General features: G+C 40.2%; 1 protein-coding gene across 1 annotated transcript; it reads right to left on the bottom strand.

The window, feature by feature from the left end:
* Nucleotides 1-156: 156 nt before the first annotated feature.
* Nucleotides 157-23,680, bottom strand: LOC134491221 (stimulated by retinoic acid gene 6 protein-like). The gene is made up of 15 exons (XM_063294814.1): nucleotides 23,206-23,680; nucleotides 20,445-20,529; nucleotides 20,255-20,355; nucleotides 19,158-19,291; nucleotides 17,087-17,207; nucleotides 11,284-11,329; nucleotides 9,001-9,129; nucleotides 6,638-6,708; nucleotides 5,044-5,155; nucleotides 4,116-4,254; nucleotides 3,095-3,170; nucleotides 2,873-2,954; nucleotides 1,464-1,512; nucleotides 1,251-1,368; nucleotides 157-464 (listed from the first exon to the last, which is right to left on the bottom strand). The coding sequence occupies exons 1-15, from the start codon at nucleotides 23,226-23,228 to the stop codon at nucleotides 260-262; spliced, it is 1,491 nt and encodes a 496-aa protein (XP_063150884.1). The 5' UTR covers nucleotides 23,229-23,680; the 3' UTR covers nucleotides 157-259.
* Nucleotides 23,681-25,821: the final 2,141 nt, after the last annotated feature.

Raw genomic sequence — 25,821 nt, 5'->3', positions numbered from 1 at the left:
TGGCTGAGGACCCTGGTGTGGTGACTGTGGCTATCTGTCAAGGGGTCCCTGATTCTCCTGATGTTTATATTTTAATTATATGTTAATTATTAATTCAATTAGGAAGCGTTTCAGAGGAGTACCCATATTAGTAATGGAGAAGATATTTTCCTGAATGTGCTGGTATGTAACTTGGGAGTGGCTCCAAGTGAAATGTGAATTTAGTTTATACCTAAATTATTTTATTTTAAATGATATTTTAGTGCTATGACATACTCATTTACTTCAAATTTATTTCAGTTTCAGAAATGAGGTAAGTATCCTTCCTGAAAATAAAGAGTTCGGATCTAGTTATGGGCACTTGCCTGTTATCAAGAGCCAAAGGCTTTTCCTTGTCATCTGGCAAAATCTTTGGCTGAAGAAAAAATCTGCTGGCTGTCTTAATCTGCAACATGATGAACCCTATGACAATGGCAATGGTGAAGCTGAATGGGAGAAGGCACAAATAAGTTATAGCTATGGAAGTTTACGTCCCAGATGAAAGGAGATACTTTTGTTTATCTGTATTTCTGTATTTTAGATATTGTAAATGAGAGAGATGATTAAAGGTGAGTTGACCAAAGTAAAGGCAGAATAAAACCTAATAAAGAGAGACAGACACACACATACATACACACTTTTCTTTTTTAAATTCCAATTGCTCAGGCTAAAGGCACACCAACAGCTAAGCCTAATCCTCCCTGCAAATAAATACCTTAAAACAGTGAGATGTTGAGGACCTCACAAGCAAGTCATAAACAGGGGTGGGTGTGGGGTTATCCTCTAAAATTAGTTTCATGCATATGAGAAGCATATTTTATGAACTGGCACAAGACTTGGACCAACTGAAAAAAAAAATTGAGCCTGTGTATTCAATCCCCAGAATTAGAATCTCTAGAGCAGCGCCCCCACCCCATGGTCTGCCCTATATTCATGCTCCAGAGAGCCCTCGCTGCAGGCCTGGCCTCTCCATGTGCCCACCAGTCAGCTGCTTTGTGCGAATGCATCTGTGACTAAAATCTGTGGCTCACTGAAATGTAGAAAGGAAAATTCAGGAAGCTGTCAGTAGTGAGCAGGTTGGTTGTGAAGATAATATCACAGTATTAGCTCAAGTTTCTTCAAATACAAGTGGAATAAAAATCAGAGCTATTTCTTGCAGATTGAAAGGCAGGGGACAAGGAACAAAAAGGGACAATTTTTCTGGCAATCCTAGCAAAATCAAAGGCACTTACATCCCAGTTCCCAAACTTTTAGCCATTTCTATCCCCTGACCGTTCTTTATGGGCAGTACCAAACCATAAATGAACATCACCCCAAAGAGGCACTGCACAATGTGGATGATCAAATAACCTAGAAAAGAAAGCACAAGCAACAAATTAAAAAGGCAATATAAGGGCCTCCCAATAGTTAGGGAAAAACGTAAGTTCACAACATAGATTACATACCCCAGAGTAGATAGGCAATCTGCCAACCGGAATATCTTGCAATTGCTCCCTGTTAATGTCAAAACAATTTTAAAAACCAGACAGACATTTATATATGCATTTTGCCAGCTAATTCATTTATTAGCCAATTACAAATTCTGCTGATTTTAACTGAAATTAAAAAACAGTGCATGGTTCTTATCCAAAGAACCACAATGTGCCTTTTTAAGTACCAAATGTAAGGTAAAACAAAAGCTACCAACCCCTTCCTGAAAACTTATTGAAATTACCTGCTTTCCCATTCCTATTATAGCAATGCATCAACATGAAGAACAGCCTTAACATACAATCAAGAGTGCCTTTCATTCAGAGCCTTACTGACAAAAATCTTTACCAATTAAAACTGACACATACATTCTGATTACTTCCAAACCTGGAATCCCATGTGCTTACTGAGAATTGACAAGGAATAAAAGAAAAGTCCAGGAGTAACAAATAAATAAAATTAGTCCAGGACAGTTTTCTTAGGACTACCACATCAGGGCTGAAAAATCCAAACCACTAATAGATGACAGAAGAGATACAGAAAATTCTATTTCTTTGTTTCCATCTAGTGGCTGTCCTGATTTTTGCAGATCTGATAGCTTTAGTGTAAACCTCACTGTGCCATTGCACTTAAGAATAGCATGTATTTATAGCATAGTTTAAGCTCTAGTAACAGGAACTTAGTAACAGGAAATCCTTCAGTATACAGAAGGCAGAAGTCCATCAGCTGTATCTGCTGGAAATGTGTGTGGATGGATTGTGGAGCTGTCGCATTTCTCCCTACACGTTTACTGTAGTAGGGAAAATCTGGGGGGAGCATTACATCTTGTACACATGTGATACGCATAATTTTTCAGGGGGATTTCCACTGAGTGATTGGAGAAAGTTGCTATCAAGCAATTGGGATTGTCTGCTGCTTGGAAGCACCCCTACCCAGTCCAAATTTTATCTGAAGGACCAATGCAAGCTGTGGGTGCCAATGACCATGACTTCATGATGCGTGATAGTAAGTAAAACTCAGCAAATACTTTATGTTTTATGATGGGTGGATATTAAGCACTTATTTCCAATCTCCTTGTCTTTTCAAGCACAGGTCATCATTGGAATAGATTTTACTCTCACCTTAAAATGAAGACTATTTTTTTGTTATTGTGAAGTCTGCATATGTGCCCGATCATTAGAAGAATGAGGCCATTGTTCCCCTACACAAAGTGAAAGCTAGCAAGACCAAACACAAAAACTGTAGGGGAATTAATTTATTAAGTATGGGTGGAAAGGTGTCTGGTAGAATTCTGATTGAAAGGGTACGAAAAAGGATTTGCTTAAAGAATAAGAGGGACATGAAGGAGAAGTGTATCTAGAGAAGAGAACACTGAAAAACTCACCACACTTTGAGAAGATGAAACCTTGCTAAATAACACTGGGAGGAATTGTTTCTGTCCTGCCCGTAACCTCTTGATGTGTTTTCTAGAAAACAAAGGCACTAATGCACATTTCTGAGACAGAATTTCAGAACTTCTTTAAACTGTAAGTTTTCATAGAAGAGCCCTGGCCTCAGAAGCCGTAGAGTAAATTATCACAAACTCAGGAAGACGATCAAGGCGTACCTGTAGCAGGCTAGGATATGGCACACATAGCTGGCACTTGTGAGACAGGCAGAGCCAACAGTGAAGATCCAAACCCCTACGGAGAAGCAGCTTTGGTGATTTATTCTATCTACAATCCCCACAACAAAGTGCCAAACACATTTCCATACTCAGCACCGGCATGAAAAAAAAATAAAATAAACTTCAGAATACTTTCTTTCATCCCTGCCCTGTTACATCTTAGTTGCTTTTCAATCCAGAAATGACACTGGAGATGTACAAAGGAAAAGGCAAACATTCTTCATTCTGGTATGGACAACACCTATGCTTCCTTGACCCTAGTATGTCTCCTTAGCATAAGGAATGGGAAATAATTCTCTCTCCCTTTTAAAAAAATCATTTTATTTTATTAAACTTCAAAAACATCACAACGTTTTGTTTAAACAACTAGAAAGAGAGAAAAAACTATACTAATTATCCTTACATGGAAGTCCTAAGGCATGTTGCTTCCCCCCCCCCGCCCTACACACACACATACACACACACACACAAAGAAATTAATGGTATGTGTTTCTGTCATTTCTGGACAAATCCATTATCCCCAACCATTTGTAGTACAGTATCTACTGCTGTCATTGGAAAAATAGTCTTTGAAGAGACCATTTTCAGCTTCCACCCAGTCTGAGAATTAGAAGTTCCTGAAAGAAATCTCAGATAAAACAGGAGGGATGACCAGGTAGAGCAGAGCAAGGAGATTATTTATAGAATCCCATCCCATCACTGAAATGTTTCTTTTGACCTTTTTGACCACAAGACTGCCCTACTCCTTTGTTATGTGTGCCCCGATGGAAACAACCATAAAGAAGACAATCCCATTTCAATTGAAGGTCTATTGTAACCACTGTATTTTTTTCAGATATGAACATGGAATCCATAAGACATGACTCAAAAGGGAACCACCAATATTAGTTCTGTGGCCAATATTTACATATGTAATAAACCTGAGATTTATTTTAAAAGTCTGATGGCCTCGTGACTATACCTTTCATGACTTCAATGAATTCCCTCAAGGGCTGGACATCTGACATGTTGCTGGAAGCTGGAAGCATCTCAGAATTTGACATCATAATTACCAGGGCATGTGATACAAGCTTGTAAACATAATATTCAATCACAACGAACTGGAAGAGAAAGACAGAAGCAATTACTCAGTGCTGGCAATTTCCAGGTCCACAGGCAGACACACAACTCAGGCATGTCTATTTTATGTAGAAGAAAGTGGATCAAGAATCAGCAGCCATCAGTGGCTAATATCTTGGAGAATAACAAAGATTAATCCTTCGTAGAGTTCTTTCTTATGATCTCAGAATAGCATTAAGGCCAGTGCTATAGAGCAGGGCTGCTGAGAACTCAACCTTATGTTTCCCCATAAACAGATATTACAAAACAATTCATTTACCTTTGCTCTTCCTACCCCTTGGGTAGGTAGAAAATAGCAGTTTCATAAAGTTGGGCTGCTCCTGCAAAGCAGACTGTTTCTTCACATTTTGGGTAGAAAGTTGTTATACAGAGCAATGGAGAACTCAAAATTCTCTCTTAACTCAGGAGAAAAGAAAATCTCTCAGATATTAAACAGGTCCTTTACTTATTTAATAGGAGTAGCAGATTAGGGCTTTACATGAAAATCTCTATAGTTTTATTTGTGAGGAACAAGAAGAAGGAACAACAACACTATTTTAATATGGCTAAATTATTATCAGTTTGGAATAAATTAATTAGAATTGTGTCCAGCACACAAGACAGAGAGAGCCCTACACCTTAGCTTCAATAATCCGACATCTATGCTTTGGATTGCAAATAACAGCTGATACCTGGAATGCCTTGAGTTTAAGAATAGTCAGATAAGACTGGAAACACCCACGGCTTTCTTGCTCAACATGTCATGCATGGCCCATAACTCTTTGGCTTACCATGTAAAGGCAAATGATGGCAAGCATCGCTGTGCTGATCATTCGGCTGGGAAACTGAAAGTGAGGATCCCATTCATAAATGTTCTGTTGGATCCAAGATTTCTGAGGCTTCCTGTTTTTAAGAAAGGCAATATGGACAGCTTTGGGGAGATGGGCAAAACAAGGAAAAGAACAAGACTTCCTTGCCATCATTCACTTTTTGTCTTTTCATCCTTAATCAAAATGTAGCCTTCTTCAATACCACATGCCTTTGTTCACTATTATATAAACCTATTCTTGAGCCTCTATATTAGCTTGATTGTCAATCAGTTCAAGCTATTTTCTCTTTCTAGGGAATGGTAGTTAAGCTGCCACCTTTCAGGAAATGCAGTAAAGGCAAGGGAAATGGATTGGGACTAATAAAAAAACTCCAGTGGATTACCAATCCCAGCCCTGGATTAACCATTCAGCAAAATAAACACATGCTTAGGGCAACAAGGGAAAGGGGTAAGGCCACAACTAGGGTCTGTGTCACCCGGGGCAAACATGGATTCTGCACCCATTTTGGCGCCCCCCCCCCATGCTCATTTTGGCATCCCCCCAGCGCAGTGCCCGGGGCACATGCCCTGGTTGCCCCCGCCCTAGTTGCAGCCCTGAAAGGGGGCACCACAGTTTTTCCCCCTAGCTATCATACCCTTAACTCTTTCATTGCCATACACAAATTTAGCCCAATTTTTGGTCATTGTCCTTAACTGCCATGTTTGATTTTAACCTGCATAGTTAAAAAAAGGTTTTCTTTGGCATGGCGAGTAACTAAAGTTTAAAAGTTTGAATCTTTATGTCCTGTTGGTTGAGCAATGGAAAGGCCGAAGGGCAGCATTGTTGGGCTGTGCATAGGGCATCAGCTGTCCTTACTCTGGCCCTGCCAGTCCTTTTCAGTACTAGATATTAAAGGCACCATTAAGCTAGCTATTTGTGATTAGTATCTTCATCCAAATATGTCAGTATATCCCAAAGGAAAACAAAGACATGTGTATTTCTAAGTCCCATTCCCCACATCAATGGGGAAAGGGACTTTATTGTTGTAAGCCACCCAGAGTCACTTGCTGAGATGGGCGGCTATAGAAATCAAATAAATAAATAAATGGATGGATGGATAGGTCATTGCTTGAGATTATTTAGTGTCAGCCCTTCAAGGTAGACCAAACTAGGAAACCAAAGACGTGCAGGCCAATATTACTTTTATTATAAAGATATGATAATATTATATCTTATTAAAGTCCCTCCCTTTATCTTCATGTGAACTAGGGAGGGTCTTGTCTGGGAAGTTTTCTCAGGTTACAGTTCTGCCCCCGACTCTGGTTTCTTTTATCTGCCCATTGTCTTGGTAGTGGCTCTTCCACCTGTCCCTCGAGGTCATTCCCTCTTCCCACTACATTTAAGTGCCTAGACAGAAAAGGAAGGGAAGAAGAGGCTGGTGCTCATTTACATATGTTTGTTTATTCCCCAGAAAAACAATATGTGGATTACTGAGAGGCCTGTCCCTAGAAGCTAGTAACATTTGGTGTCTATGACATCCTAAGAAATGCTCCTCAAACAAAATGAGTGTTCTCACTGCAGTGGAGGTTTCCTCAACAATTTCTGGACATATTGAGCCTGATGGGTCTCCAGTAAAGTGGTGTTGTCCTGCAGGGAAGGAAAAAGAGTTATTTATTATTCCAGGGCTTACGCCTTTTCACTGTCAGACTAGAAATAAAGAACAGGGGTGATTTTCTGAATGGTGAACAGTTAGAGAGAACACAAGTTAGAAACAATAAAGTTTTGGGGAGTCTGGGGCAGGGAGCTAAGAGTGGGGGGGTCCGTCTGTCCGTCCTTCCGTCCGTCCGTCCATCCATCCATCCTATAGAATTGTGCTTCTCTTTGCAATACTGTTATCTCTGGGAGACCATAAAACATTTCAAAGGCTTTTGAAAAAGCTGTCTGCCATTACTTTTCCAAGAAAATGGGTACAGAATTACAGGAATGTCCAACATTTAATTCGTTTTTAGAGTGAAGATAGAAATGTGCCATTGTAGCAAAAGTAGTTTGAAAGTATCTTGAATATATCTCCACCATCCACAAAATATTTGTGGATGACAGTGGGAAATGGAAGCAATGATGGGTACTGCCTGCAACATCACAACTACTGCCTCCAACTTTTCCTGGAACAGTTTTGCCAGAAGATAAAAAAATAAATATAAACTCAGCCGGACCAAACGCACCATCAATCAATCTAAAAGAATACCTGCGTGAATACAAAAGGAGGTGAGCAATCCATCTGAAGAACTCGACTGAAAGCTGATGCAGGTAGTCCTCGCTTAACTATGGCAAGTGGGACCAGAATTTCCATCGCTATGCAATCTGGTCTTAAAGCATGATGTCATGTGACTGCATCACTTAGCAATGGCAACCCTGGCAATCTGCACTGCAGTCATTAAGTGAGGATCATGGGTCATTAAGCAAGGACCTCACGTGACCAAGACTTGCAACTTCCTGCCAGCTTCCAACAAGCAAAATCAATGGGGAAGCTGGCAGGAAGTTGCAAGTGCCGGTCACGACACGCCTTTCCTTAGGCATCTCACAAGCAGGCCAGTGGGCAGGGGAGTGCTACAGAGGGTGAGCGGGCACGCAGGAGGGTGCTGCAGGCAGGTATGCACTATGGAGCATGAGATCCCTGGGATGTCATGGCGAGCTCAGACTCAGATGAGGAGACTGACAATGAGCAGCTAGTTCCAGAGTTGCTGGACAAATCGCTCCTCAGGCAGGTAGAGGAGGTGGGGCTGTCCAGGAACTAGCAGGCCCAGCTGCCACCGGTCTCTGAGGATGAGGACTCTGAGCTGCCACCACCTCCCAGTGCAAGGGTCGCCGTGCAGAGACAAGGGCAGAGCAAAGGCACTCTGCAGGGCTCCTTGCAAGGAAGGAGCCTCACCCTTCCAAATGAGCAACACTGATTGCTTCTCGTTAAGAGGAGCAGCGAGCTCAGGGCTGTCCATTGGCAACAGCCCTTCGTTTCCCAGACTCCGTGTGCCTTGACTCCTGACTTGAAACCATGTGACTTTGACTCTGGACCTGGACTGGCTGACGACCCTGCGACAACGTTTGGACACTCGGACTTCGCTTGGCCACTCTTGTGCCTGCTGTTTTGGACTGGAACTCTCTTAAGGCAAGCTTGCTGGACTTTGGGGAACTTGTTCTGTGTTTGTGTGTGTATGTGCGGTTGCACTCACATTTCCTTTGCTGATTGTTTATTTACTTCACAAACTTATCAGTGAAGTTTGCAACCACCTCTCTGTGTGTTTGTATGTGCTCAGTCTGGGACAGGACATGGGCTCTCGTACTCTGCAGTGGGGTTCCTCGGGAGAAAAAAACGGCAGGAGCAGGAGCAACTTACAGGAGCGATTTGCGACCTTCCCTGCCGGCTTCCCCATTGACTTTGCTTATGGGAAGCCAGCAGGGAAGGTCACAAATGGTGATTGTGTGACCTCATGGGTGCTGTGGTGGCCAAAACGTTGAGGATGGTTGTACGTATCACTCATTCAGAGCCATCGTAACTACGCACAGTCACTGAATTAGTGGTCATTTGCCAAGGTCTACCTGTATAATATTCAGCTTTCACATATTATGTATAAAGCAAGCCCAAATATCTAAAGTGTTGCATTAAAAAAAGTGTTGTGGCTGTTGATAAGAAAGTGTTATCTTCTTTTCTCAGAATTAGATGAGTGAACTGGAAATAATTCAAGAAGATCCCACAAAACAGGGATCGGCACCTGTGGCCCTCCAAGCCCTGCTGAATTCTAATGTCCAACACCCCCAGCTAGTTTAGGTAATGTGAGGATATTGGGTATTGTTCCTGAGCAACATCTGGAGGGCCCAGGATACTCACTCCTGCAAAGGGACCCACGGAGTGCAAAGGAGCAGAAAATGACCAGGAATACTCACAGTTGGAAGGCCTGTCTGGAGGTGGGCCCATGACTCTTTTATCAACACATGGATGAATTTCCCTAGCAGGAAAAGCTGGCAGACCAAGGAAGGCCAATAGAAAATGATCTTCTCATAATCCCCCAAAATCTGTGCAGAGAAAAGTGGGATCAAGCTGTTATCTGCTGGTGCTACAATGAATCATTTCTATGCCAGACAGACTCCTAACGATCAGCCCTTCGGCCACAGGATCACGTTATGTTCCCATCAGCAGACGCCGGCCACATCTCTCTTCCTTCTGAGCATCAGCATCAGCATTATGAATGTGCAGTTGGACTGCAGGCTCTGAATCAATCTGGAGCTTTCAGAGCTCAACTGAACGGCTGGCCTTCTGCCCTCACTTCGTCTGCCAGCAAATCCATAAGTGGCTTTGCAGCTGCCAACTTGAAACATGTCTAAAACATGCCGGCTTGACGGGAAAGGCTTTCCCTGTTGGTGGTGTTAGCTGGAAACACTACAAAGCATGCTTTGAGATTCTTTTTACACCTTTGTCCGGGCTGCATCTGGAGCTAAGTAGCAGTATCTTACAGTTACATATGACAGCACTTGCTCACACCTCCCTTTTTTCCCCATGAAGGAAGTACCCTGCATTGTTTTTGATGGGGTACATGAGAGACAAATGAAGACGACCAAGGTGGACCGGAGCAGTTACATTGCCAGAAGTGTAAAAGAGATTCTCATCCATTAGGGAAGCACCCATTTCTGACTGTTCTCCAGTGTCCTCAAAAAAACTGAACAGGCTATGGAAGTTGGAAGTGTTTACTTTCATGAGGGATAAAATATTTTGCACAGCTTTTCCCTCCTTGCAGCCAGGGAATTCTGGAAATTGAAGTCCATGCATCTTAAAGCTGCCAAGGTTGAGAAACACTGTGCTATAGTATATACCAGTTCATGTATGTTTCTATATTGGAGACTGATTTTGTACAAATGGTGCAAAAAAAAATGTTATGCTCTGTTCCAGATGTCAACCTGCTCTATAACCCAGCTGTTGTAGCAACAATGACTAAGATTTTGGCCCTCAGTGTCACACTCAGGGATGTAAAGGAGTCTCTGGTTTGTTCCATGGCAACCCATAAGCTCCCAGTCCTCCCTGATTTTCTTTTCTTGCATTTTTCTTTGCATTGTTAAAAAATAATGTCAAAGCTAGCATGCTGCAAAGCAAAACCCAGCCTCAAGTATAAACTCTGGCTCCAACAAGGTGTCTGGGCCACATTTAGGCCCCAAGGCATTCTTAGACATGACAACGATAGAGTTAGCTTTGTTTGCCTTCTGATACATGGGTGTTTTGTGATTGGTACAGACACCATGGCCACCATTTTATAAGTCTGCTCTTCAAATTATGCCCATTGTCCCAGAAAGGTTAGAGGCCTCTCAATTAATAGAATGGACAATACAATAGGAAGACCCCAAAATGAATCTCACCTTGCTTACAAATTCACCCTGGGGACTCAGGCAAGTCTGAGCATTGAACAGTCTGTTGCTTCAAGCCACCTTTTTTCCCTATTTATTCATTTATTTATTTTATATGCCACCTTTCCTTCTGGAGCTCAAAGTAGCATACATAGTGCTTCTATTTCCAAGCCAATAAATAAGATTATTATATTGGAGTACTCAGTAAAGTTATAAGTACTCTCCATCACCAGTTGAAAATCTCTTGCTATCAAAAGCGAGTTCCATAAGAAGACACTGAACAGCCGGAAGGAACAGTAGCTGTCTCTAACCACGTATGTTCATTCCAGTGTTTACCTGAAAGGAAGACTTGTTTTTTTTCCCCAGATAATTTGTTTTTAGAATGGAGAATCATCTTGGGTTTTCTCAAGAATATAATAATGGAAGTAGATCTTTTGTTTCCTGATCCTATCTAATCTTTCCTTTTAGGTTGGTCATCTTCCTTTGGGGTAAGTACAGTTAAAGGCCTGGTGCAGCTTTTCCAACTGGGTGCCCTCAGCAAAGGTTCAGTTGCAGCTTCCATTCATAATCAGCAATATAGCCATTGCCCACCCCAATATTGATGGGAATTGTAATCTAATATGTATGTAGGATGGAGGTGGCTGACTTATAAGATGTCCAAGATGGACATTTATAAATTGGAGACTAAACTTAGCACAATGATAGATAGATGATGACAGATAGATAGATGGATGGATAGATAGATGGATAGATAGATATAATAGATAGATGATAGATCTCTTGAATAAATATACATCAACATTTTGCACCATTATTAAATAGGTACATACTAACCTGTCCATGTGGGCACTGTCCAATGTGCACAGCTATAACTACAAACCTGCCAAAAGAAAAAGAAAAAAAGGAAGGACTTCAGTTATGAGGCATGGCCTAGCAAATCAAAGTCCTGAAACTAGATCGAATCATGTAGTGCTTCATCAGAGTCTTATTTAACCATAGAAATTGATCAGCACCAATCATGGGGCAAGATTAAGAATTAATCAACTTCTTAGAATAGAACATTCAGATTTTCTCCTAACCTTTTAGCTACTGAGGGGGTAGAGGAAATAAGAAACAAAACATTAGACTCAGTCACGACGATGGTGGAATCCATGATCTGTCAGTACGATTGGAGGAAACCCTCTGTAGAAATTCATTCTCCTCAGATCCAAGTATTTATATCATAGCAATACAGAAAAATGCAGGATACCTAATCCATGGTCTTAGATGTGATCTTTGATTTGCTTTGATTTTTGTCGCATTTTGCATAAACATCAGAAGGATCCATGAAGCCCCACTTCTCAGATGAGGCAGAACACTAGTAATCTCTGTCACAGAAAAGCAACTGGCGGGAGAGTTAACATAGGGGAATCCAGAATCATCAATCATGTAACATCTTAATATATACAACACACACATATACACCACACAAACACACAAATGAATAGTTCATATACAAAAAATACACTAGTATATGAAAATATACTGTGATCATAACCATATTTACATAGAAAGTATCATATTCAAACTGAGTTTGATTTTCATGGACATATTCCTACAGTTTTCTTGGCAATATTTAATTGGAAGTGGTTCACCATTGCTTTATTCTGGGATGTTATGTCCAGCCTCTGGTCCTGATATTTCCTGGAAATCTCATACCATATATTAACCAGGACTGAACCTGGTTGGTTTTTCAAAGCCAAATTCAGCTAGATGCTGTTCCCATGCTGAGAATATTTTTTATATATTCATACATATATACATAGTCATCACACTATTTCCTTTCAATGTGGAGGAAAAAGTAAGTAATAGAGAGTAAAACATGCACAGACAAGATATATGAGGAAAGGAAAGAAAATATTATTAAATCTAGTTTACACCAACCCTGCTTAATACACCTCTCCATATCCTTCTCTCCTTGTAAATCTGACTTGTTTTCATTGAATCCATGCACTGATTCATACATTGCCTTTTGTTCTTTAAACTTCCCCCTGTCTTTTTGACATCAGCTTCATCCAGCCATGACTTTCTTCCTTTCAACTCATTCATTCTTTTTTCATATATTTGAATTATCCTCTATTCCCTTTATGTGACCAAATCACCTCAATGTATTTGTTGCATTGATCACTTATTTTTGTATCCAATCCACACTTATTCTGCAGCCATTCATTCTTGATTCTTTTTCTTTTACTACACATACCTCTTGAGCACCTATTCCTACTGTATCTGATTTTATGTTTCTCTGAACATATCCAGTTCTCACTTCTATATGATAAAATTTGCAGAAGCATGCCCTTAAACGTAGCCATTGTCTGGCTGAGTCTTGCGAGAGTTTGTAAAATAAATAAATAACTGTTCACTTCTTTCACACAAGCACCAGACCAGACACTACCTTTCTACGAGCATTTGCCCATCTTACAAATTTTTCTGTTTCCCCATTTTGATACACAGACGATTAAGGTATACAGATTCACATCTTTTTTTTCCAATTCATGTATAACTTGCAACAGTATTCTCTATTTTTTCTGTCAGATGCAATCAGTAGAAAAATTTTCAGATCCACAATCCTTGTTTCATTATACAATCTGTCTAACATTTACTGCAAATCATTCGGGTTCTGAGTCATCAATGCGACAGTGTTTGAATACAAAAATGCATGCACAGTCACATCCTCAATCAACACAACTCTAACATCCCCAGACACATTCTTTTTTCATTTATCCATAAATACATTAAATGGTCAGGGCCATCATTCATCCCTGTCTTACTCTCTGCTCGGTGTTGAACCATTCACTAAGTATTCCATTTATTCTATACATAATTTACTTCCATCATATTTTTCCAATTTTTCACAAAATGTTCCATAATTCAGACCGATTTGAATTCTGGCATATGCTTTCTTTATGTCAACTAATATAGCATAAACTTTATTATTTATTTCTTTATTCTCAAGGACATGGAGAACAGCAAAACCTGAACTGTACAACCTTGACCAACTTAAAGCAATTCTACAGTTCCCAAAGGTTGCTCATTTTTACCTCTTGTACCTTTTCAATCAGAATTCTGCCAAAACTTAAATTAATCCCACTGTAGTTTGTGTTTTCACCTTTTTCTAGCTTTCCCTTTGTATAGGGAAATTATTGATTGATTGATTGATTGATTGATCAAATTTATCACCGCCCATCTCCCAGAAGGGACTCTGGGCGGTTTATAATAAAACAATAATTAATGACAGGAGATGCAGACTTCACAGTCACCAAAAATAGCCTTCATTTTAAAGTGAGAGTAGTCTATTCCAGTTCTGACCTGTGCTTCAAAAGACAAGGGGATTGGAAATTAAATGCTTAATATCCACATATCATAACGTGTAAAGAATTCGCTGAGCCTCATTTGCTATTAAATATTAAGAAGTTACAATAATTTGTATCAGTCTGTCAGATGAAATGTGGGATGAGTGAGGAATTATCCAAGGAGACAATCCCCAACCACTTCATACCAACCTTCCCCCATCACATAATAGAGATGCCACCCCAAATCTATAATACATTTTTACAAGGCATAAAACTTCCCTAGATTTTATTTACTAAACTAATTGTGCAGGCATAAATCCAATAGGCCCACAGTCCATCCACAGTCACTTAACAACAGATAATTGAGGGATTTCTGCCATCTATACATTGATATAATTCCCATCATTCTTAACCATTCCTGTTATTATAGCTTAAAACACATTATACCATACCTGCTATGCTTAAGCCATATCAGGGCATGGTGAAATTTACAGTAGGGCTAGCAGATCTGGGCTGCAAAAATCGAGACTGCCACCAGATGGAAGCAAAGAATTAAAAGTTTTCTCCATCTCTGCTGCCTTCTAATAGTCATCCAAATTTCTGCACCTCAGATCTGATAACCCTGTTGTATAAATGTCACAGTAATTTGAACATGTTTATAAGCCAGACTCATGCTTGATCAATTTGCTTTTTTCTTACTATTATTTCAAAGCCACATCATAGCCTATGTTGGTATAACTGGCCAAATAGTGAAAACAATTTCCCTGCTCCAAAACACACTTTTCCTTATTTCTACTGTAGCTTCATTGCAAAGAAATGATCCTTCTAATCTATTGTAGTGTTATAGTGAATGATGTCTAACTACCTGGCTTCTGCTGCTTCTAAATTGATTTAAACCTCTTTTTATTTTTTCCTAATTTGTTGCTCTATGCTTTTTACAGGAAAAGAAAGAAATTGCTTTGTTTTTGCCTTGCAAAGAGAAAGCATTCATGGAGGAATAAACACCTGAAAGATACCCCACAGTTCTGTTATTAAAGAGAAAAAACGTTTCTCTGAGAACAGCTTACATTGATGGTCTAAAGCTACAGGCTTATTGCTCAGCTGATTTAGGATCGTATTTATTTGAACCACTCAAAAATTGGACTCAGCATCCAATTTCCTCTAGCATAGGATGGGAAAAAAACATTTCTTGAAGTCAATCCTCACAAAAAGGGGGCTTTGGTCACATGGTTGAGGTCACCATCTTGACTTCTTTTACCCCCCCCCCCTGCTGGACACCCCTACCTCTCTCCCCTCTGGCTCATTTTAACCCTGTCCTCACAGCAGTGTTGGAAGGGAAATACAGAAAAACCCTCTTGACTAAAAGATGGGTTCCCTGTGATGCACGTGCCATAGAGAGAACAGCCCATATTTTGTGATACCACCCATTCTACAGGGGACACTAGTTGATCACCCCTCTCCTCTCTAAATTCCCAGGGGATTCCAATTTATTTTACTTGCATTACCTCTTTGATAACCAAGACAATTCTGGGTCCTTCAGTGTCACCAACATTTGTTATACTAGGTGTGCAAACTCACCGTACAGTAACTGTGTAAGTGTTTTACTATGGTGATCTTTTCCTATTTATCCATCCATCCATCCATCCATTCCTCCATCCATCCATCCCCTTCCCTCCCCACTAATTCCTGCCCTTCCATAGGCAGGGATCCACCACCACATTGCTCCTGCTTCCAAACAGGCAACCATCTGCTCATCAAGCTGTGCCAGCTGTCAAACTGGCATTCCTCCTGTTTCCTCTGCAACCACTATCCCTCTTTAGGTGGTACAAATGCCCAGAAAGGCCCATGGGGTCCAGGTCTTTCACTGAGTCTAGCTGGTGCCTACAGCGATCTGATTTACAACCACTATTTTCATTCGAACACTCCACCTCACTGTGGCTGTGTAAAGAATCCTGCTTGGGTTGGACATTGTGAATGTCCCTTGGATTTCCCTTACAATCCCCATCTTCCTTTTTTTCTTGGCTTTTCTTTTATTTTTTAGTTGGCCTCTGTCTAGGAACATTCCTGAATTTTTGCTACAGATTTAAATCTCCCAAAATAAAACCTATTTTAAAATTGGAACAGCTAAAGATAACTTTAAACTGTTTCCTCTGCGGGCTGAGGATAAGACAAGGCAGGATATATCATAAAAACGGTTACTGGGATATGATGTGTGGATGAGCCCCCAAACTAGATAAGGGGGTGATTAAGTGACAAAACAAAACATCTGGTTTAACCCTCCTTATTATTTTCTGGATGCTGCAATGAGGAAATATGACACTTCTGCTGGATCTAAAGTTCCTCAAAGGTGCCCAGAGAACATGACTGGTCTTCTCTGTCTTGACTTGTGGACAAGGAGAAAGAGAGAAGGAGCTATTAGGTGCTTGACCCCTGGCAGGAAAATGGGTGGGGCTAGGGCTATGCACAGAGCTGCCTTAGAAATGACTTGTCACACTCTCAGGCTGTATTCACACATGCTTAACTGATCTGTGGTCTTCTGTATGACCCAGTTGTCTGCATTCACACAAGACACTAAATCATAAACAAACCATATGGGCTTGGCTTGCACAATGCATTGAACCACAAGCTTGCCGGTTTGCATTTCAGCCTAACCTATTGTATGATCTCTGCCATGGAGTTAGTTCCTCATACGGGGGTCTCCATCACCTGTCTATTTTTTCAGTGCTTTTTCTCCTGGGTTCTGACAGGAATCAGTCCACAACCCTTAACATTCTTTTGTTCAGAATTTCTTTCAATTATTACACCCCCTTGTTCTCAATGTTCAGTCTTTCTCTTGTCCCTTTGTCAGGTCACATCTTCTAGCACCCATAAATCATTTAAAACAACTTTTTTCTAGCTGCAACATTCAGCAGATGGGTATTTGCCTAGTGTGACAATATAGGGACAGAGTAAGCTATGACATTTCAGTGTTAGCTGTGGTGTGCTTTCAAAAACAGATGAGCCATGTTAGGAAGAAATGGTGGAAACCTCCTGGCATTGTTCATGACTGAACAGGTTCATATTCAATTCATGAACACAATGTTGTTCATGACAAGTGAATTTGAAAAGAAACTCGGATAACCTTCTATGATAAAGCTGGGCTAGCAGATCTGAACAATAATGAAAACCCTGAGCTATTTGAACATATTCCCCTCCTGGAAATATATGTGACCGGTGAGCGGACATTCTATCAGGTTGTCTCACTTACCCCCCTTTTGGTGCTCATCATTTAATGAATGGTAATCAGGCCAGTTTCTGAGGTTGCTCACCAAGCTCCTGTGTAAAGGAATCCAAGTGTGGCCCCCGTGATCTGGACATGTGTTGAAAGGCAAGCAAAGAAAGGGTAGGAGGAAAGACCCACTTCTGTAGCACCGATCAGAATAGCAATGGCTGTAAGAAGACAGAAAATGGATAATGAAATCCCCATAATGGGAAGATAATGCGCAGGCATAAATATACTGAGGCTTAGTCTTAGGAAGACCCATAGCTCAATTGTAAAGTGTGGGCTTTTGCTGTAGAAGACAGGAAGCTCATTTCCTGACGTTGGCTGTGATGGCTGCCACCTCCAATCTGGATGGCAAACTCCAGAATGCATAGTCAAAGTAGCTGCATTCTTAGTAAACCTGCAGGCACCAGGTTGGTTTAGCCCAGACCCAAGTTAGAAGCATCTATCCATCTAAGCATTGCATAAGATTCACGTGAGGACAAGAGCTGGAAAGCATAGGCATCTGCAGGGGGAAAGGTGGGGAGTGATGGAACAAGTGTAGCAAAGTTGTGATGCAAACTCTGACCCTTACATAGTTGTGTGCAGTATCACAACCCAAGTACGAAACCTCATGGAGCTTGCGACATGAAGTCACAATGCACATTGCATCATTTTGGGGTCATTGTGGGTAGGAATGGATGCCAATGCTGGAAAAGATCAAGAGCAAAGGGCCTGAGACCCAAACAGTCCATTGAGAATGCAATGCAGAGGAGCCAACCACTCCTCTCTCTGAGAAACGCATGGCGCTCAGTCTGGTGTGACACAAAGGCATGAGAAAGACATAATGGATTTTAACTTGGGGATGCTGTGTATACAGCTTGAATCCCAGAGTATCTGCTTTTCTTCATTACTAGGGGTATTGCTAGTATCAGTAGTCAAAAAATATATTGGCAGAATTGAGTCCTTGACTTGGGTGTAAATCTTCTAGTTCAAGAACATCGGTCTGGGAAAAGTTTGCCAGCTGCCCTCTCACTGAATTGTAAATATTCAGCAAATGCACTCAGACAAGAATATTGGTTAAATGGACCCCCAGAAGTAATGTGGATAAAGTGATGATGAATAAGGAGAAAATATGAATGTGACATAGAAAGGTTATAGGGAAAGTGAGTTAACTGTGCCCTGCGACACATTTAAATTTGGCCTCAAGTTAACATAGCCACAATTGGTGTACCTAAGAATTGGTCTCTAAAAGAAAACAATATGCATGTAGTCTATTAATGCAGCAATCACTTGATGTTCACAATATAAGAACTAGCATCAGTCCACAAAGCAGTCCAAAGTGTATATGTTATTCATAGTAGATCAAATGTTCACCCTATCATACTTCCCCCCCCCCTCCTCTGTTGTGTATGAGAAAGTTGTAAAAACATTCTTCAACCCTCCATGTCTTTACTGTCGCCTTCCCCGACTAATACTGCTTGGATACTTTTCTCCTCCCAAAAGAGCTTCTTTCATTTCATAACCTCACCAAAATTACCAGTCAAAAATAATTTATTAAAGAAACATGATGTCACCACAGAGCCAATCAGATCATCACACGCAGTTGCATTTTACTACCTGAAGGTCATTCAGATGGATGAAAAGTTGCCTTTCCTCTTAACAGCCTGGGTGACCATCAGTGACATGTTATCAGGTCTGATTATTTATACATTGGCGTCACCATAATTGTTAAGAAATTTTATTTTAAAATAAAACAGAGTCCTAAAATAGCAGCTGATTATGTTGTCAGTAGGGTTACAATACAGTCATTCACTGAGTTCCTCCTAAGGAAGACATGGTCCTAATATGTGCAACTGAGATATGGATAACAACAACCTACATATTGTATCTATCAAGTAGGAGTTGTCTGTCTTACTACCAATTTTCATAAAAAGCACCTCAAACAGCATCATAATTGAAAGGGTGACTCCTTCTATGTTGGGGAAAGATTTTCCACAATGCTCTCTTAAACCTTTGGCTGTTCCCTTATTCCTAAACCATTTTTTGTCAATTACATCACAAAGATGAGGACTGGTTGGAATCTGAAGTGAAGTGATTCAGGCTTTAGGCTAAAATGTTCCAATAGAATCTTTTACCTTTAACCCACCGTGGCAGCACTCGCAGAGGGAAATAACCATCTGCAAATATAATCATGACTTTGTTAGCTGTAGCTCCAAAGGCAAAACCTATTGCCCACCGACTGCTGGATGCTCCCATTAAATCCAAGGGTCTGTGAACAAAAAGACCTTCAAATTACACATTCAAATTATGAGAAAGAGGATTTCAACTAAACACTAGGAAGAACATCAAATGGGGTGAAATGTTTGACAGTAGAACAGGCTGCAGCAGTAGGCAAGGGGACTCTCTTTTTCCAAATGGGCACCAATTTCAGATTTCTGTAGCATCTACTTTGCTAGACTTTTGCTAGATCTTGTAGGATCTTGCAGAACTTCAATTTTATTATTTTATATTTCTGTTGGGAGATGGTTAACAGGTATATGCCTTCTTAACTATGATAAAAGTAAATAACTTAAGAAAGATACATCCAAAATTAATAACCTGGCAGTGAAATCAAGATGGTAAAGCCATAAATCAAAGTAAACACCAGTGTTAAGTCTGTTATTCTAGATTGGGAACTGCATCATTGGAAGAATGTGCCAAAAAATCTAAGGGCAATATTTTAGTTTGTGTTAAGGAATGTGATCAGTGATGGGATTAGTAAATGAATGAAGACAAGAAAATCATCTTCTAGGCTACACTTGTGCATATCCCTGGAATGGTCTAAGAACGTCTATGAATATTTCTATTCAAACAATATTAATGCTTTCATCCATGCCTATAAAGTAGTATTTGCACATTTTATGCAGACTTGTATTTTCTTTATTTTGGGTTACTAAGAAATTTTGTTTATAAGCTCCAGCAGCCTGGGAGCCCTCTTTTGAAATGAACTTGTTGATCTCAGTGGAGTCTGATTGATTGATTGATTGATCAACCTAAATTTGTATGTTTTCTATTCCTTGTGACTCTAGGTAGCTTCATGTTCCAGTCCAGCAAGGCTGCTCCTCTTACATTCTTCTGACTCAGAATTAGAAATTATCTATGGCTCCTAAAGGTTGCCTGAGCTTCCATTTCTCCAGTCAAAAATATGCTATAATTATTCAGGTACAGAAACAAAATGACACTGCAGACTTACATAACAACCCCACACCTCCTGTTGAGGAGATGGCACTTTTCATCAATTATATTCTTCCTGGCTCTTTTTTCAAGACAAGACAGCACCACAATTATGGCAACCTGCAAAAGAAGGAATGAAAATCCATTAAGTTCCAAGAAGTCAAGGAATGTTCCTGCCAATCATGGTAAGTTGTTATAGTTTTACTTACTGAGGGAAGAAGTGAATAATGCAAAAAAGGCTCCAGGTCTGTTAGACTTGTACAGGTTTCATTACAAGTTTCATTTTGGGGCTGACTGCATAGAATACACAAATGCACATAACAGATTTAATTGAAAGCTACATACTGTACATTAAATAATAGTTTCTGATGGAAAAAAATGTAAAATGGCTCTGTGGGGCAAATGAAGAAATGCAATCTGTAAATACATGTGCAGCCCAAGCTTTCTTGATTCAACTTTCATACCATCAGGTTAGAGGAAAGAGCCAAAGCACAATAATACAGTGGGTATTTTATATGCAGAAGAGCTGAGCTTTTATGCTTGGCATCACCTGGTAGGGCTAGAAAACCCCTCATTGTGAAACTGAGGGATCTTGGCCTACCCATGGAAGTATGTTCAAATTGGATTGGAGAAATGTAGGGCACCAGTTTGGGGAAAGGGAGATTAAGTATAGGTGTGAATTAAAGCTTACCGCTACACTCATTTACACATGCTCTATATTAGCCCTTGAAAGAGTCTACTGAGAAGTTCTGAGGAGCTACTTCCAGACCCCTTTTCTGCAATGGCAGACAGCCCAGTTCTTTGTAACAATGAGAGTTGGATCAATTTTTCAAGGGGCTACATTGACTTCGGGCTATCTGATCTAAGCTCCTTGACCATTAAATGCCAGCAAAGGGATAAAGCAAACTCTAATTCCTTGGTCTTACAGGTAGCCCTCATTTAGCAACCACAATTGGGACCAGCGACTCAGTTTCAAGTGAAGCAGTCCCTAAGTGAAACCATGACTGTGCTTATGATCTTACTTCAGCTTTCCTTTGCTTTACAGACCTGTGAAGGTCATAAATGTGAGGCTTGGTCGCAAAGTTACTTTTTTCATCACTATTGTAACTGCAAACAGTCACTAAATGAGATAGTAGCTAAACAAGGAGTACCAATACATGCCAATGGGATTGCAGTCTACAAAACTATACCATCTATTCCCATCTATGCAGTATTCTAAGTTTCTGAACATGAAAAACAGAGAACATATCACTTGGTAACAGTTCTGTCTACCTCCTCTCCTCTCCTCTCCTCCTCTCTCTCCAGGGAGCTCAGAGTATCATGAGGAAGTCATTCTCCTTTGCTCCCTGAACTACCCTACAAAATAAGTTAGGCTAAACTCTAGAGGTTCACCCAGGACACCCACTGAGCTTTATGGCTGAGCTAGGGGTTGAACACAGGAATCTGCAGACTTGGTCCAACGTTCTCTCATCAGCACCAGTGCTTCCATGAACTATGTCCATGTACTAATCTTACTGACCATGCTCAGAGGAAATGGGTATGTGGCTTTCATTCAGGACTTGATTCACCATTCTGTAAACCACCTTCACAGAAGATCTTTCAGAGGATTAATTAATAATAGGTTGTCAGCAGATACTTGGTCAAGAACAAGGCCATGTATAGCTGCCTAGTTATATTGATCCAAAGAAGACAGGGTGGATTTTGAATGTACAGGAGATGGGACCATTCTATTTCCTGTATCAGTGAATAAGGATATTTGGGTGAGGCAAGTAGGAGGCAAGAGAAGGCAGAAGGGAGTTTAGAAAAGCAGGCTCAGCAAAATCACAGAGATAGAAGAAGCAGATCTTCTTGAAACCATTTCTCTGTCTGAGGCAGCAAGCAAGATGATGTCTAGATGATGTCTCCCTCCCATTTCCCATAAGGAAGTCAACCAAATGTATAACTGAATCTTCCTTTAACATTAATGAAAAGACATAATCTACCATCATATTTAAGGACACTAGGCTAGTTTAATGGGTGCAGCTCAGGCCCTGTCCTCCAAGAGAGTTAGGAAATCCCAAGAAAGGTTCCTAGAAATGTATTCATCGCTACCTCTCACATCCCCACCTCAAGCAGCCATCTCACTCTGACCAGAGTTCTCCTAGATGCTCAAACTGGCTCATCCTCCCATTCATTAGTGAAGCTCCTAACATCATGACTTCACTAACGAGGCACAGCAGATGGAACAGGGTGGGAACAGGTTTCTTCTGTAGGACTGCACTTGCACTCTACTTAGGATGTCATGCCAAAATTGGACAAGAGAGATAAGCTGCAGTAGAATGTTGGCACAGTATGTTCAGTGAGGAAGGGCTCAAGCAGGGATGGTATGCAAGGCAAAGATTGATGGAATTTGGAGTAGTAAGTACAAGGTCAGAAATTAGAGAGGATTAGGAAGACCTTTTCAATTATTCTTCAAATGTACTAAGCGTTGCATTGATTGAAAATAAAAGCAGCATTATTGTGGGAATATCATGCAAAAGCTACAATATCCTTCAAATAATATGTCAAGCAATCTAGGATACAGACAGTCCCTACCAGCCCTGGCAAGCACCCTACACCAGATACCACCATCAAACTAGTGGCTCCTAAGTCATAGGAATGATGGAGAAAGATTTCTATAGAAGACTCAGCAGAGAGAGATTGGTGCTCAGTCCTCCCCTTACTTATCTAACCCCCTTTGAGTCTGGGGTTCAAGTCAAATAATTCCTCTGCATTTGGCCAGATGCATCTACCAATGCTCCCCTAGGCTTATTTCAGGGGGAGGAGAGCTGCAGGAGAAAATAACTGGTTGAGGGAAAGATTAAGCACCCCCTCTGTCTTTCTGAAAATCTGATAATTCCTGAAAATCCCTGCAAATACCCTCCTTTCCCCCACATTAGCACTGTGAGTTCAGCTAGTCTCATGGTTGTATCTCCCCTGCTCAAAACTTACCATGCCTCCAGAGAGGGCATCATGGCCAAGCTGAGAAGAGCTGTGTCAGTTAGATGTATGTAATTCTATAGGCAACCCCAGGAAACGATATGGTGTCTCTGTCTTCTTTGTTTCATGTTCATTTCTTAAACATTCTGATGATCTGAGATTGCAAAGGTAATTCCAAGGTTGTTTGTAATTCCAACAGAACTGGCCACTCATAAAGCAAACATTTGGTTAAATATTTGCCTGTCATGAGAGCACAATGAGGAAGTTGTATAGGGGCTAACCAACTGGGGAAAGTCTCCCAGTTATCTGCAGACACCACAGTTAATAACTGTAAGTAAAAAAGCCTTCCAATCAGTGACACTGCACAGAAAAATGCAGGAGTACGAAGTTCAGATGAGAAGTTCCAGAGAACACGCAAGATGAAAAATAATATGACTTGAACAGCACAGGCTGAGTTGATGACAACAATACCTGGTGGATCATTTACTGAAAAGGCTTTCCAGACTAAGACTAACTTACGATACCCTCAACCTTAGTGGAATCAGTTTTTTTGGTTTTTGTTTTGTTTTGTTTCTGTATATAATTTTAATTAGAGAAACGTTTAGAAGAATAAAAACAGTACCATTTGTGTTTACTTACCATTCCTCGTCTATCAAATGCTTCTTATGCTGAGAGCCACAAAGGTGTTTTCAGGCACAACCTGGATTTGTATTATCCCATATTCTCAATATGGCACGTCTAACGTAGTGATTTTTAAAATCCACATTAACCTTGACTTTGTCGTAGCACAAATATCCATGCCACCCAAATCTCGTGTTCTCACTCCAAGAGCCTTCTATTTCTCAGCAGCGCCCACTCTTTCATCCAAACCAAACAGCAAGCTGCAAAGTACATTTTCAAATCAGATATACCCAGTCCATCTTTTCCCTTTGCATCTTGTAGCACCTTGTATTTAACTCTTGTTTTTTTTCTCCGCCACCTTAATTTAGATATAACCTTCTGCCATTGTTTAAATGGTGTATCATTCGTCCAAACAGGTATTGTCTGAAACAAAACCTTAATTCTAGGTAAAACATTCATTTTTATCACAGAAATTCTCCCCAACAATGAAAACAAATGACTAACTTATTATGAGATACTAGAATTTTGTCAGGGAGAATGTAAAATAAAATCAAGAGAGGAACTGGTGGCCAGGAGATATAGTTGTCAACGGTTCTCTTATTTATAATCATTAGAAAGATTTAAAGTCAAGAAAAGAATTTATGGTTTTGAACATTCTAAGACTGAGTTTGAAATAGAATTGTGTACAAATCATGAACATGTAATTGCTAAAATGTATAAACCTTTATTGAAATTTGAAACAGAGGAAGAACAAGTGAAAGAATATATGATAAAGTGGGCTAAAAATTTTGTTTATAATATACAAATGGAACAATGGGAAAATATGTGGTTGAAAGGATTGATATTTATACAATGATATAATCTTAAAGAGAGTTTTTATAAGATGATGTACCCATTTGTATATGTCATCAGAAAACTTATCTAGTCCCTATGTATAAAGGAACTTCAAATTTATCTGGGAAACGTGAACAACAAGAAGGGAAATTTTATCATGTTTGGCGGACATGTAAAAAAGCTAGAAAATTCTGGATTCAAATACATACACCGATTCAGAGGATTTTAAAGGTTAATATACAACTGAAAGCAGAGGTTTTTCTTTTGAGATGGATGGACAAACTGTTGGAAAAATGTCATGGAACTTTGTTTTTATACATGATAACTGCAGCAAGATTATTGTATGCACAAAATATGGTTTCTTGAACTTGAAAAGAAGCATGGATGCCATGCTTAAATGCTAACATCACCTTTATTAAAAAAACTAATAAGGAAGCCTAAAATTCCAGGTAACAACATAACCCATACATTTGCCACTTGTGGAATGTTATCTGTAACCAATGTTTTCTATCCTTCAATTCTCACATGTAATCTGTGCCTTTTATTGTTTGATTAGTTGCTTTCTGACATATCACATTTGCCAACTGTATGTATCATTTGTCTCAGTACCCTATAAAAGGACTTGACCCCCGCCCTTCCAATAAATGCTTTTGCTTTCGCCTGAATTACTGAGTGATTCGTGTTTTGGGGTAGGCAAAAAGCCACTTTGCAAAGTTAGTCTCTGTCTCAGATTCAGGGACCAAGTTTTTATCAGCTCCACGCCACACTCGGGGTGCCTGAGTTTCTAGGCAACACTAGCAGGCCAGCTTCCTATGATTTGATTACAGGTATCTTTCTGAAAAGGAGGCAGATGGGGCCTTAATCTGGGTTCAAAGCAGCCTTGGCTCCATCTGAGAATTGCTCTGTTACCTGGAATTTTTAGGCTTCATTATAAGCTTTTCAGGAAAGGTGATACTGGCATTTCTAACATGGCAGTCTAGGCCTCTTTTCTAACTGTAGGAAAACATGTTTTTTCTTCTGGGCCAAGGCCATTTCTTCTGGTACGTGAGAACTTCCCTTTTCAGCAACTAAACAATAGGGAGCGTATTCTGGAAGTCCTTGAATACACTTGCAAGTTTCAAAAGATACAAACCCTGCTGGGAAAGGGAGTGATGTAACCCGTAAATTTGCCAT

This window comes from Candoia aspera, chromosome 2, assembly GCF_035149785.1.
Source record: "Candoia aspera isolate rCanAsp1 chromosome 2, rCanAsp1.hap2, whole genome shotgun sequence".
In the NCBI taxonomy this organism is placed as follows: Eukaryota; Metazoa; Chordata; class Lepidosauria; order Squamata; family Boidae; genus Candoia; species Candoia aspera.
The sequence above is the reverse complement of the archived record's forward strand: the minus strand, read 5'-3'. Positions and strand labels throughout refer to the sequence as shown.